The 14,622-nt window shown below is 36.4% G+C and overlaps 1 protein-coding gene across 2 annotated transcripts in view; it reads right to left on the bottom strand.

Moving 5' to 3' along the window:
• The window catches only part of LOC149534758 (protein SPIRRIG-like), a 76,684-nt gene that overhangs the window by 18,344 nt on the left and 43,718 nt on the right, over positions 1 to 14,622 (bottom strand). For both annotated transcript variants that reach the window (XM_089803910.1, XM_089803909.1), the window contains exons 10-11: positions 5,172 to 5,286; positions 173 to 1,359 (exon numbers count right to left, since the gene is read on the bottom strand). In XM_089803910.1, the coding sequence (XP_089660036.1) occupies positions 173 to 1,359; positions 5,172 to 5,286 (1,302 nt within the window). The remainder of the gene's footprint in view (positions 1 to 172; positions 1,360 to 5,171; positions 5,287 to 14,622) is intronic.

Raw genomic sequence — 14,622 nt, 5'->3', positions numbered from 1 at the left:
GGTTATTAAAACAATCATTCTAAAAAAATTGTAAAGATCTAAATTATTGCTCACTTGACCACTCTCACCTAATGAAAAGACTTAATTTGCGTTTTGGTTTTCCCCAAAGAAGGGAGAATGAATTTTGTATAATGCAACAAATCTAAATTTATGTGGAAAATTAATAACAAACCTGGCCAGTGTCCTCCAAGAGCAAGCATGATAGCAAGCGTAGGACACCAGGTCGATGATTGGAAAATATTAATAATGGTAGGATGAGCATGAATCCATTTGATTTCCTGAATGTTGCTTGATTTCCCTCAGCCTTCTTGATTAAGCTAACAAGACAATCCCATGCAATAGAGATCGTACCCTCGTCTTCAAAAACTGTGAGCTTATCAGATCCTGGCCCTATGATTCTGGGTGCAGAGAGAATTGTCTCAGCATTCTTTGCATTCTGACCAGAATTACTCGAACTTGTAACTCTTTCCATGGGACTAGGAATCCTCGTTTGTTCTTCAAAAGTAGATATAAATTTATGTTTTTTGATATCATCTAAAAGAACTTCCAGAACACCAACCTCTCGGAGGACCTTCTTATATTGTTGATCAAATGATAAAAGCTTCACAAAGAAAGAAAGTATATTGTGCTTCAATGGTGTCAGTATGTGCTGCTGCAGCAAGCAACAAAGGGAAAGCAGCTCCTGCTCAGGCACACAATTCACAACAGTTACAGCATACTCTAAGATTTTAAGAATCTTTTCCTGTAATATTTGAGGAAATGCGGCCATGTTCAATATAAGAAGAGGCAATGTTCGTAATTGTTGACACAATTTATAGTTCTCAAGATGGCTGGCAAAAATCCTTAAAATTCGGTCGAGCACTTCCAACTGCAAACCTATATCATCTGCTTTAAGAAAAATATCCTGTAATACCTGCACTGCTTCGAGATCCTTGACTTTACCACTCATCTTTTTCTCCCTTGTCTCTTCACCTGTTCCACCTTCAGAGGTAAAAAATGGTCGATTAGCATGCCCACCAACCTTACTGTATACAGATTTTGAGGCTCTTCCTCCAGACACTGAAATGCTTTCTTGAGGTCCTGTCTGCGCTAGATTCACAAGAACATCAAGCAATCGTGATAGTGATGGTGGAAGGTTTGGTGATATATCATCCTTCCTAGCACTTTCTTCATTCTTCATTTTGCCATGCATAAGATTAGAGCCAAGTGATGATGAATGCTCACTTCTCCCTGGATTGGTTAAACCTGATTCTCCAATCTGATTTCGCCAAGAACTAGAAAGCACCAATCCAAACTGTGCAAGAAAATGATAGCCATGGGCATTTTGTAAATCATCTCTGAGCCTTACCCCTCCAGCGTCTGCATAGAGAAAACATTCAAAAAATGCACAAACAGAAACAAATACAGAATTAAAAATATTACCTAGGATTAATGCCATTCTTCCCACTAACTGTTACACAAGAGGCAACATCAAATTGATTTCAAAGATAAAATTTGATCCTTAAGTGAGAAACCTTGATTTCTTGGCATTGGACAAATGTCTCTAACCAATTATACCACCTTCTTTCCTCCTTACATCTGAGACTTTTCCAGGGTGATGTCAAAGTTTTAAGTCATATAATGAAAATGACTGAAACATGACAGTCTTTTCCCTTCAGAGCTCCTTCCTTGTTTGTTATAGTTGCTGAAGCAATGCATTATCTCCTTAGAGATTTTTCTGTTAAGACACCTCGCTGATTGATTATTTGATGATTCAGAGTTGGTTAATTATCTTCTAGAGAAAAGGAGTAGCCAGGCCTTAGGCGAGAAACTCCTTTGGATAGATTGATGGGCTGGCTGAATAATGATCATATTTGTAATAAGTGTGTATACCGATCTGAAAGTAAGATTGTAATTTCTTGTTCTCTTTGGTGAGTCTCAAGAGACTATTCGCAAAAATACTCTTGTGTGGGTTGCCGTCAGATAGAAACATGAACCTTCAGCTGTCTCAGTATGTATTTTCTGTGAAGATCATTGTGTCCAGGACTTATGAGTCTTGATTTGTAACTTCAATAAGTGTATCTGAGACTTTGTTTGAGTTGCTACCAGATTATCTTTATTATCAGGTCAGGATTGCTGGAGACTTCGCAGGTTGCTTAAGGAAGGAGTCTAAAATTTGTGCAGCTGTAGGCCTGAGTGGACTTTTGCAGTGCAGCTGATCAAATGTGTGTGTTCTGAGATCCATCTTGAGGGTTTCTATATCTTCTAAAGAAAAGGGATAGCCAGCCCATCAACCAATCCAAAGGAGTTTATAGGAAAATGACATTCAGAGAGAGTATGAGCAGCATATGTTGAATGCTAAGTACTTTATAGAGGATCGGCAAGCTTGAGTAGCAGAGCGACTGCAAAAGATCCTTGTTTTCTCAAGCATTGAAGTCTTTTATAATTTATTGTGTTAATTTAGCTGTGAGAAGGCAGCCCCTGCTGAGTGGAAGTCTCAGCATTCAGATGTTCTTATTATGTACTATAATGAGTTCTTCTCTAAGAGGGAGAAGTTTGAGGTTGAATCCCTTGTTAATGAGTTCTTCTCTGTGAAGGAGAAGTTCGAGGAGCAATCCCTTGTTAATTAGTTTTTCTCTAATAGGGAGAAGGGGAGAAGTTCCAGGTGCAATCCCTTGTTGATGAGCTTTTCTCTATGAGAGAAATTCAAGGTGAAATCCCTTGCTAATGAGTTTTTTGCGAGAGAAGTTCGACGTGAAATCCCATGCTCTACCCTCTGCGAGTAGGCATGGTGGATCCACCCTCTACAAGAAGGATCGGTGGAGATGCATTCTTCATTGGGAGAAGTTTGAGGTGAAAGCCCTCGTTCCACCCTCTACAAATAAGTCTGATAGATGCATCCTCTACAAGTAAGCATGGTGGAAGTCATGTCTGTGACTCCATGACTCGGTTTTCTAACTCTTCACCCTCTAGGAGTAGCCATTGTGAATATCATGTTGAGATGACTATATCATGTTGAAAAAAAACTTTGATAAAGCTTTGTTGTTGACACCCATGGGCGCAGCCATTGTGCTTGTCAAGATGTTATGAAATTTGCAAATGATATCTTTTTTGCTAAGAGGGAGTGGTGATGTCCGTAGCTGCAAGAGATATCCTGATTACTTGCATGGTGCTCTTTCATATACATGTGTTTGGAAATATGAATAGACATGCAACATGCGAAGAGACATGCATTTGGAAATATGAAGCGACTCACATTTGGAAAATGAAGAGATTTTCAGTTATGAAGAGTTTCTCAATTCAAAATATAATCGCTTTGTGTGATGAGTATGGTATTGAATTAGAAGCATTGTACTCGTACCTTTATTTTTTAATAAAAGAGATATATTTTTTGGTGTGGCAGGGTTTTTCCCCTCAAGTTGAGGATTTTCCCAGGATAAATTGTTGTGTCTTTCTATGTCTTAGTGTTCTTTATTTTGTTTATTGCTGTTTATCTTTATTTCTGTATAAAATATTCAAGAAGTTATACATAGTAAAAGGATTTGGTATGCCTTGTATAGAGATGAACCATAGGAGGTATTGATAAGATTCAAATTAGCAACTATATTCCCAAAATAAAAGAAACTGGAAAAGCATATACCATCATGATTAGTCATTCAGAATTTTCTTTGGTAAAATCTGTAGGGTCCACTGTCTTCTACAGGATATGAAGAGCTTGCAATCACCCAAATGTCTTCTCACAGGCTCTGACGTTGTTTCCAGGAACATGGCAGCATTCAGAATTTCTGAATTCTGTGATGAAATTTATTATTTCTTTTATAAGAGGTTTCTCGGCTAAGGCCTGGTTTTAAAATTTGTTGTGTATGGCACGAGATGATTTCCCAAAACAAATTAATATATCATTCAACAATGAACAAGGAAAAAATATTCAGTACAAAGATGGTCCTCCCTTAGCAAAATCCCGACCTGGAATTTGTATGATGTGTTGTCTTGTATCCAGGGGTTTTTTTACTATCTCAAACTCAAATAGGCTGTTAAATTCTATTCTAAATTTTGGGAGTCTGAATTACCAGACTCATGGTCCTCATCAATAAAGCCTGAAAATTTTTGGTTTCCATAGCTATTTCTTCTTCATAAAAGAAACGTCTAGTTTCTCTAAGATTTTGCACTCCATATTTAATGTTGAAGAAACTCATCTTCATTTATATTTTATTGTCCATGCTCTTGGTTGGATGTGTTAGCTGGGCTATAAAAGAGTCAATTAAAGTAGTTTGATGTTTTGTTAAGTCATATCAGTGGGTTGGGTCAAAGAAATTGTAAATTGTAACTTGGTTGAATAATTGAAGTTCTGTGGTGCATTTGGAGAGCTACAAAGAACGAGTTGCTTCAGGTAAGTAAAATGTTGCTTACTGACTCGGGTCATGAAGTAATCTTCTCCTCTGTGTGCAAGTTAACTATTTATGAATGTCCCAAAAAGGAAAGAAGAAAAACAGACAAATAAAGTATCTGTCACTGAACACAAAAAATATGTGAAGTGTGCAAAATGGTGACTGGATTTTAAAAGACGAAGACGATACTCAAATGTTACCATGGAATTTGTGACCTTAGCATTGTTGGTAGTTGGAAACTAAATGGGAAAGAAAAAATTGTTCCAAAATATGCATTGATGAAACACAGTGTCGATGGACCAGAAAAAGTGAAGGAATAAGTGAATCTATGCCAAAAGTGTAACTGCATTCTAGTTTGTCTTGTTTTCATAAGAATACTCGTATCCCATGGCTGAACACCTGTGCCTTGCAAGGAATGATACATTGATATTTAAGCAAAAACAAATGCTTGAGAAGTAGAAAAGAAAAATCATAATATATATGTTCAGAATTACATCAAGAAGTTCTTAAATCTAGCAGTGTCTCAGTTGCTATATATTGGGAGTGATCTCAAACTGATGGCCTATTCATGGTTTTGATTATCACACTATAGAAATTATTTTTTTGTATTGCACCCAGATCTGAATCTCTTTTTCTGTAATTTGGTTCAATCAGTTATGGCATTCAAGTTAAAACGTCAATAAAGTAACAGCTTGACCTTCCGAGTCAGCATATTGTAATACTTCAATTAAAATTTAAAAGCTTAATAGTAATGCAATATTATAAGAAGAATTTGAGAATTTTTGAGAGTGAAGTTTTGCCAACCTGATCTATATGATAGTTCAACACACTCAAGTAGCAAGTCAACTATTCCCATTGTATAAGAAGCATCTCCAGTATTGATGTCAAAATCCTTCACTGCCATTAGGAGGACTTTTACCTGAAAAAAATGAAATAAGTCTGTAAGTGGCAATGAAAACAACGCTGTGAAAAGATTCTAAAATATTGATGGCATAAAAATATGTAACATGTCCTTTGCATGTCTATCACAAAGGAATGAGAAAGAGAGAACAATTAAGGAGAACTGCTAAGGTCACCCTTTTGCAGTGGCAGTTGAGGGAGAACAGCTAAGATGGCACCCTATTGCCCTATGATTGAGGGAGAACCCCTAGTAGCACCCTACTGCAAGTACCATCTCAACTCCTACATCAGGAACTATTGATCAATCATAATTAACTCCAACAATAGAAAAATGAAGTACCATATGGAGGTAGAATTGCAATCTTAGGGCACTCTACTATGCTTCCTTAATCCACATCTTCTATTATTGAAACTCTTATAATTCAGTACTGCATAATAATTAAAAAATATTCTCTTTACTCTAATCCTTGATTAATTTATGAATTATATATATATGTATGTATGTATGCATGTATCCATTCGCATGCTGCCATTGTGTTCATGTGGTTAATGCAGGATTTCAATTATGGATCACATGATTACCGAATCCCTTTATGTAGTAAACCCTAACCCTAATCTGTTGCAATTGTCACTTGGGGAAACTCTTAGGGAAAATTAGGAAGGGGCCATTAAATGAAGGTGTAAAATACGGAATCAATTTGTTTGCTATGAGAATAGAGAAAGATGCTTATAAGCCATTTTCAGTAAAGTAGGTCAATTGGATCTATATGTGTGATTCATTTGTCAAATATTAAAATCTTTTGTACTATGTAATTATGAGAAAAAGGAGAGAGTCAACAACTTTTAAAGCTAGCCTAGCTACTTAAATCGATTTAAAAATGAAGAAAATTTATACCCTTGATTTTGCTAATGAGATAAGATAAATTTATTAATGTCCCAACTAGATAAGGGACTGAAAGCTACAAAAAGGGAAACCACTAGCTACAAGAACACCAAAACGGTGACCAAGAAAGAGCAAAACAAAAAGCAGAGGAGAACAAGGGGAGGATTATAAGTCCTTCCTCGACTGAAAGAAATCCAAAACCGAAGGGTATGTACTAGGGAAACCAATCCCTGATCGTCTCTAAGTACCACTGGAGGTAGAGTGTTGTTGTCTGGTGAACCCCCTGCAGGACCACACGGATTTGGTATGCCCTGGGCCAAGAGTATAGAGTAATCGCTTTGTGCCTCTAGAGTGGGGCACAAGTGAGTAGAAGTCGGTGATACACTGATCCAAAACCTGGCTCTAACGGAAGAGTAGCTACAGAGTCTGATAACGTAGCTAAGAAATCTCACGAAAGTAAAGCTCCAAGCAACACTAATCGATCTATCTGAAAAGACAATGAAATCTCCCTCTAATCTCGTAGTAGGTGGGACAACGAAAAACGAAGTGGGTCCCTGCTTCCATCTCAGATAAAGTGCAAAGACAGCAAATCCGGTTCGCTTTGTCAATATGGTGGTCTGTTTGAACCCATAGACAGTGAGAACCAACTCGGAAGGAACCAAGAGAAATGCGGAGGGCGTGGCTCCATTGTCGAGCTAAATAGACAAGACGCACAAAATCCCATCCCTAATCTCCAAGAAGTGCTCTACATAAAAGGCCATCCGTGGACGCAACCCTGCCGGAGGGTTACTCCAAGTCATGATAATGTATTGCTTGTAAATGTCAAGTCTAACATGCTCATTCAACTCCTAACAAAAAGGGCGAAGGGAGACGGTCAATCTCAATCCCGATAGAACCCAATAAAGTAGTGGCAAAGGTGTACCAACAATGAGCCCCAGAAGTCGCAACTGAACTAGCAATCATGACAGAAGACCAATACACCAAGTATGATTACCTATCACAACCATTCGTCGAGTCAACAAACCCCCAGAGGCAGTGAATAAACTAGATCAAATCGAAGATGGCCCTTACTTTGAAGAGATGTACCCCAAACTCAACCAAAATAACACTACCCAGAGTGGATCTGTGGCATCTAATAATACGTCTGAGTAGGACCATTTGAACTCTCTCAAGAAGCTAGGAGGGAGGGTCTCCACACCACATAACCGTATAAAAATTGTCAGTCTAACCAAAGAGTCCAGGAGGGACAATTTGGAAGTAGTGTTTTGAAAGTGATGTTTGAAACACTATCTCTCCAGCAAGGTGAGGGAGCCCAACCCCTTAGAAACCCTAGGGTAAATAGCCAGCCTCAAGCTAGAGTGGGGGTCGAAGAACTTAACCTCGAGGTATGTATATGAGGGAACGATCTTGATCTCTTGACCCTGACAAGATGAAATGGAGATGTGAAGTCTCCAGACCATTGAAGACCATAAAAACAATTCCTCTTTATTCAATTGGAGAAAATAAATGACTAACAATGATGAACAATACATAGAAATATAACTTATTTACAAAATCAAAAACCTGGAGATAATCGTAGCTTGCAATTAAGACCCCAAAAAGAATTGCAGGTGCATTATGAAATATTTTTGAACTTGGCGCCAAAGATTGATGTCTATCAATGCACCAAACACCCTCAATATGCCTCTAAATCAACCCATGCCTCTAACACTAGCTCATGTGGATGTTTATTACTTGTGACTACCTTCAAAACTGATTAATGTTGCTATTACAGGGCGTGTTCTATATTATTTGATGATCTTCTACCCCTTGCATCAATTTCCTAAATGAATCTGTGAAGTTGAACACTAATTTCTGCAATCAAATCCCAATTCCTTCACTTGAGAGCACATTCATGCTTCTGATATAGAGCCATTGCCATTGCACAATTTCACTAGATTATCTCCCCAGTTTCAAAATATCAATAACTAGAGAAATTTGCAATTTCTAAAGCCAGATACAATTGCAAACCCTTGCACAACTCTCTTCACAAACTCTACAAAAATAACAATCTCATAGAATGCTTTGATTTTTGGCTTTTGGTCTTTTGTAAATCTACATAACAATCGATCAAGTATCTTCTATTTCACTCCTCACATAACATGAAATATTTGTTTTTTATGGAGATTGTATTCATAATTAAATTATAACTCCCTTTATATTTCCCACGTGAAATGACTTCGCTTCTTAATTCATTAAATGTTTACTTTTCATGGGTCTACGTTGACTTAGGGAATTAATAATAAATAGGCCTCCTTACTAAGTGACATTTAAATACACATAACTAAGTCATTTGACCCCTTCCATTAAACGACCCCATAAATAACTTCTATAATTGCTCTTGTTGTCAATTAAAGGTTATAATGTGATAAAGGCATTACTTTCAATGATATATATTGTCCCACACTTAAAAGTCACTTTATAAGTTAACTTTATAATATAACCATCATCATTAATTCCATTAATACCATTATAAAATTGTGTATCTCCTTAACAACTCATTATTCCTCCGTCTCATCTAAACCTAGAGACCATTCCAACTACGCATCTATCTTACTAAAATAGTAAGAGTCCCCCCCCCAAACGAGCATCGACTTACTATAAATAGTTAGTACCTCAAAACATAGCTAGAACCCTTTAATAACCTTGCCTCATAATATAAGAAATATTTGGAGATGTAAAGGTTGACAACTACCACCTGAAAAACTCTATGATGCCTAAACCGGACCCTCTAAACAACTCCATTAGCATATGAGGGTTAGAAAATAGACCTCTCCTCTAAAAGTTGATGCTTAGGAAAATGTGGACATTACAATATACCCTTTTTAAAAATTGCTTGTCCCCAAGCAATCCAAGAAACAAATAGCACACCAATCCACCTAGATCCGAAGGGTAGAGTTGTGTAATGTCCCTGTGATCACTAACTAGCTCTTGTAACACCAACACCAGAAAAACTAACAGTTCCTACCAAACCAAACTAAGTCCAACTAGAGATGTTGGAGGAGTGAAGATCTCATAGGGAAACAACTCGAAATGACAAAGCTTGCTTCCCAAAATTCTGCAATGTGAGTTGTCATATTCACTATGTATCACATACGCAACTAAATTGTACATTTGGAATGGGTCATGCACATGAGGATCAAAGGAAAAACTATGGGCACTCCACATTGTTTTAACTCCTGAAAACTCCTCAGTGAGCTCTCTTTGAAATCTCAATGTACTGAAACTTTGAGAAGTCTGCCATGAAGAATATCCTTCGACTTTTGTTGCTCAACTCTAAACACAACTCCATCGTGCCCTAAATGGTGAAGCAATTCCTTGGGACCTATCCAATACACAGAATCAAGCCTTCATCACTCAAGTCCCAAACACACTATACTCGCATCTATTTGTACTATGGAGATAAGAAAATTCAAATATGTCTATAACAAAACCATTATCTCCATCCTTTGTTGGCCTCTTATAGATATGTTGAGTCTATAAGTAATCTAGCTTGCAGTCACTGATCCCATCTAGCACAGATGGAAAGTACTCATCCCACAAAGGATGGTACCACCTCAGAGCCAATCCACACCACATCATCAAATCCTCTATATGGATCAGAAAATAGTGATACTACTCCTATGAAGTCATGATAAAAAGCTCCCACCTTGATCAAGTGTTGACTATCATAGTTCTAAATATAACCTTTGTGAATTGACACATTACAAATAACACCCACAATGAATGTAACTACAAAAGAACCTGGTGCAACATGTGGCTCTCTGCTGCTCTCAACAACTGCACTCATCCCATCTGTATTGACTTCACCTGTAACTATGATGTGCAGCCACATCCTCAACCTACTCATAGTTATAACCCATGGATATAGGAACATCAGCAACTGTTGCTTTGGGAAACTTGTGCCTATGGATGGTGAAAAATGTGCCAAACTCAACTCAAGTGAATGATCAGCATCAACCTCAAAAGGTAGATTGTCATATGGCAATGTTGTATCCATCTCAAACAAAGGATTGTTCACAAAGTGAATCTCAACAGACGATTCAACTAGTAATGTAGAAGTTGTTGGTATCAGAGTATCTTCACGCATGTCTTCCCAGGTAGTTGCATATCCATCCAAAACCTGATCCTAGGACCTATTACCAACCACTAAATAATCTTATTTTTTTCTCAGGTCTGATTTGTAAAATCAGATTTGTTGGGGCCTACATGTGCATCATATAAATCATTTCTAACACCAAAACTGAAGTGTCTACACTAGGAAACTCCATGCAAATATCTTTCACACATGGAATGGTTGCTATGTCATGAGTAGGCTCAACATTATGACTGCTGTAATAAAAATCAGAAAATCTAATGTCTACTTTTTCCTCAATTTTCAACCTCCTACAACCAGATGCCATTCCTTGTTACCACGTGAACCAACACTTCTTGCACATAGGTCACGCACTATCTTGTGCTATTGTTTCTTCACTGAACCATTCATACAATAGACCTTTGAATGAAAGTCCATAAAATGGTAGAAAGATAAGTCTTTCTTAACATGTTGAGGATGAGTGTTATATTCCTCAAGCATGCTAAGAACTACTTCCCTTTGTCACACATTACACCTTGTGGTGTAGCCTTCATCTGATTTCCCTGCTTAATTACTCTCCTGAGTATTTCCATGACTAATGCAGCTGCAAGAGTGTTGATCACTCACATGTAATATGTAGCATAGATGGACTAATTGCCAAATCCCAAGTTTTTGTCAAGTTTTCCAGAGAAAAACTTACAGGAAAAAATTGCTGAGTTTTTCCAAATCTATCTCAGCAATTTTTCTTTAAAAACTCTCTTGTGCCTGTTCTCCTATGTTAAAATGCAACTAATGGTATTTCTAGTCATTGATTTTGTTTGCAAAGATTTGGTTTGTGAGTGGAGAAGAAAAGAGGCTTCTAAGCCCTTGCTAGGTGATTGCAAAGTATTGGAGGCAGATTTGAGTGGGCACAGTCACGCCCAGTTCAGCGTTCTACTTCTTGGGCTAGACCTCATAGTTCCTCTCCCTTATTTGTTAGTAGAGCTAGTAAGATGAAGATGTAACTGTAATGATGTGTTTACTTCTAGTTTTATAGAAACTATTTACTATTTTGCTTCCAACCATAAGCATTCCACATGAGAACGCAATTTTGTACCCACTTTGTATTTATATATATCTAAACTCTGCTTGTTTTGTTTTTGTTCTCATTAATTAACTCATTGGATGCATTTTCTCGTTGAACTATGCAAAATAAATGAATTTCTAATTAAATTTAAGCAATTTTTTTTGTTAAGAATGTTAGCACTGAATGTATTACATCTGCTGTTTAATATAAGTGACTGACAGTATACACACACACACACACATATATATGCATGTGTGTGTGTGTACACACATATACATATACATATGTACACATATATGTGTGTGTGTGTGTGTGCACACACACATATATATATTACAATCTGTCATTACATTTCTTAATACAGAAATATCATTTCATAATTGTTATTCCTCTTATTATGACAATTGATATTCAGATTGAATGGTGTATTCTACATTCGATCAAGTTAAAATGCATTATATACAATATCGATTACTATTGGGTGTCATTACTGATCAGTGTTAATAATATATACTCACACCGATTGATGAATCGGGAGTCTCCTTTGGTAAACAATTGCTATTAAAGGACTTGTCATCAGTTGTGATTAACATTGGTTAGTTTTAGTTATGAACAAATTCAATGGTATTATATATATTGAGGAATGACCGTGTAGGGTCATGCCCCTAATTGGTTATGTTTCAATGTATATATATATACTAGGTTCATTTCTCATCTGCAGAGAATATCAATAACATTGGCATATAGATCTCAGACTGAAATCAGAATACAAATTCACAGATTATATCAGATTAAGAAAATCAAACGATAATATAAAGAACGAATAGGTCTGCCAAAGAAAGGAAATCAAACTGAAATATAATTGCTTAGTCTCCACCAATCAAGATCTTAAAACTTTACATTTTTGAGTTCCTAAGTTATTCCCCAAGATTTCCAAAAACTGGCCGAATTTTTACCAATTTTCTGTTTTGGGCTTGGTGGGTTTTTGCCCAGTGAGAGTTTTCCATCTATGATCTCTAGGATCAATATAATTTTTTTGCCAACCCCAACAGGATGGCAAGAAACTACTCTAATACCACTATAGGAATCCCTATAAGTTCTAAGTCACCCTCTTCTAATAATTGACAAGCATCCACTATTTTGCAATGTCTTGAACTCATACATAGGCATTTTATCAAAAACTTGTAAGCTCAAATCAGATTTATATCCTTTAACTTCATAGTCATACATACATAGAACAGACATTAGAATAAACACTTGACAGATATATTATTATGAAAATCCACCAAACCATTCAAAGACAATTCGTCATACAAACTAATTGTTGTAACTATACAAGAATCCCCCTTTATTCAGTTGCAAGAAATAAATTACTAACAATGATGAACAATGCATTGAAATCTATGCTCCATGGAGTTTCCGGGACGAGGATGTGTTTCCGGTATGGTGACAGGTCAAAGCCAAAATTTAGGGGGCGGCAATTAAAAACATAGGGGATTTTTTTATATAGAGAGACAAAATTCAAATATGCATATCATAACATTGATAAACCATTCACCGTAGACATTTTAGAAGATCAATACATGGAAAATTATCAAATGACAAACACTAACATATCACATATTTACGTAGTAAAATCAAAATGCCTAAAGTCTCCAAGTATTATGCATGAAATCAAAATGGAATAAAGAGAAGTGCAACTAAAATAGTAAGTAGTAAATAGAAAAACTAAATGCAATCTTCCCTCACTGCTGCTACTGCTGTTGCTCTATGTTTTTTTCCCTCTTAGCAAGTACATCATATCTTAAATGAGTAGAAGAGTTAGTGTTTTAGTGTTTTTATGGACAAATATGGTTTGCACATTTTTATTATGTCTTTAAGACAACTACGAACTCGCACAAAAATCAAAATTTACTATTTTGCTTTTACCCAACTACCTGGAAAAAAGTGGACACCTAGAAGTTTCGGGGATGGCCCTGGTACTGCTGGCCATCCCCAAGTTTCCTACACGAAATTTTTTGCCGTTTCGCGGACATTTCCGAATTTGGCAAAAAGGAGACAGCTTTGGGGATGGCAAAAATCCATCCCTGCATCCCCGTTTCATTCCCATGACAGGTACAAGCCTAATATCAAAAAACTAGAGATTATTGTAGCTTGCAATTGAGACATTGAAAGGTATTGCAGGTGTATTCTGAAATAATTTTGAACCTTGGCAGCAAATACTGATGTTTATCAATCAACCAAAACCCTCAACGTGTCTTTGAATCAACCCATACCTCTAACACTAGCTCACGCAACCACTTATTAGCTGTGGCTACTTTTTAAAATTATAAATGTTGCTATCACAAGCTGTTTTCTGTAATATTTGATGATCTTTTGCCCCTTGTATCAATTCCCTAAATGAAATAGTGAAGTTAAACTGAAACACTAATTCCTTTAATCAAACCCCAATTCCTTCACTTGAGAGCACATTCATCGCTTCTGATATAAAGCCATTGCCATTGTGCAATTTCACTGGATATCTCACCAGTTCATAGTGCAATAACTGGAGAAAATTCACAGTTTCTCAAGCCAAATACAGTTTCAAAAACCTTGCAAAACTCTGTCCACAAAATCTACAAAATAACAAGCTCATAGAATCCTTCAACTTTTGGCTTTTGGAATTTTATAATTCTCCATAACAAGTCAATCAAGTATCTTCAACTTCACTCCTCACAAAACTTGAAAATATATTTACTTTCGATGGAGATTGCATACATAATTAAATTAGAACTCCCTTTGTATTTCTAATGTGAAATGACTTTGCTTCCTTTTTATTTAATTCAGTAAATGTTTGCTTTTGATGCGACTGCGCTGACTTAGGAAAATAATAATAAATAGGCCTCCCTTTGATAAGTGACATTTAACTGCACATGACTAAGTCATTTGGCCCTTTCATTAAATGACCTTATTAATTATAATTGCTCTTGTTGTCAACAAAGTTAAATAATAATTTTATGATATAACCATCATCATTCATATCATTAATATCATTAATGTCATTATTAACTTTAATATCTCCTTAATAACTCATTATTTCTCCATCTCATCTTAACTTGGAGGTCAACCATGTTTCCCACTATGTATCTGACTACCTTAGTAAAAATATTAAGGGTCCCTCTCAAACAAGCACTAACTTACTATAAATAGTAAATACCTTAAAGCATAGCTAGAAACCCTAGAATACCCTAGCCTCATAGCATAAGAAAGATCTGGAGACGTAATGGTTAACAAATGCCACCTGAAACAACTT

This window comes from Cupressus sempervirens, chromosome 10 (genome assembly GCF_028749045.1).
Source record: "Cupressus sempervirens isolate cs-2001-9-10 chromosome 10, ASM2874904v1, whole genome shotgun sequence".
Classification (NCBI taxonomy): Eukaryota; Viridiplantae; Streptophyta; class Pinopsida; order Cupressales; family Cupressaceae; genus Cupressus; species Cupressus sempervirens.
The sequence above is the reverse complement of the archived record's forward strand: the minus strand, read 5'-3'. Positions and strand labels throughout refer to the sequence as shown.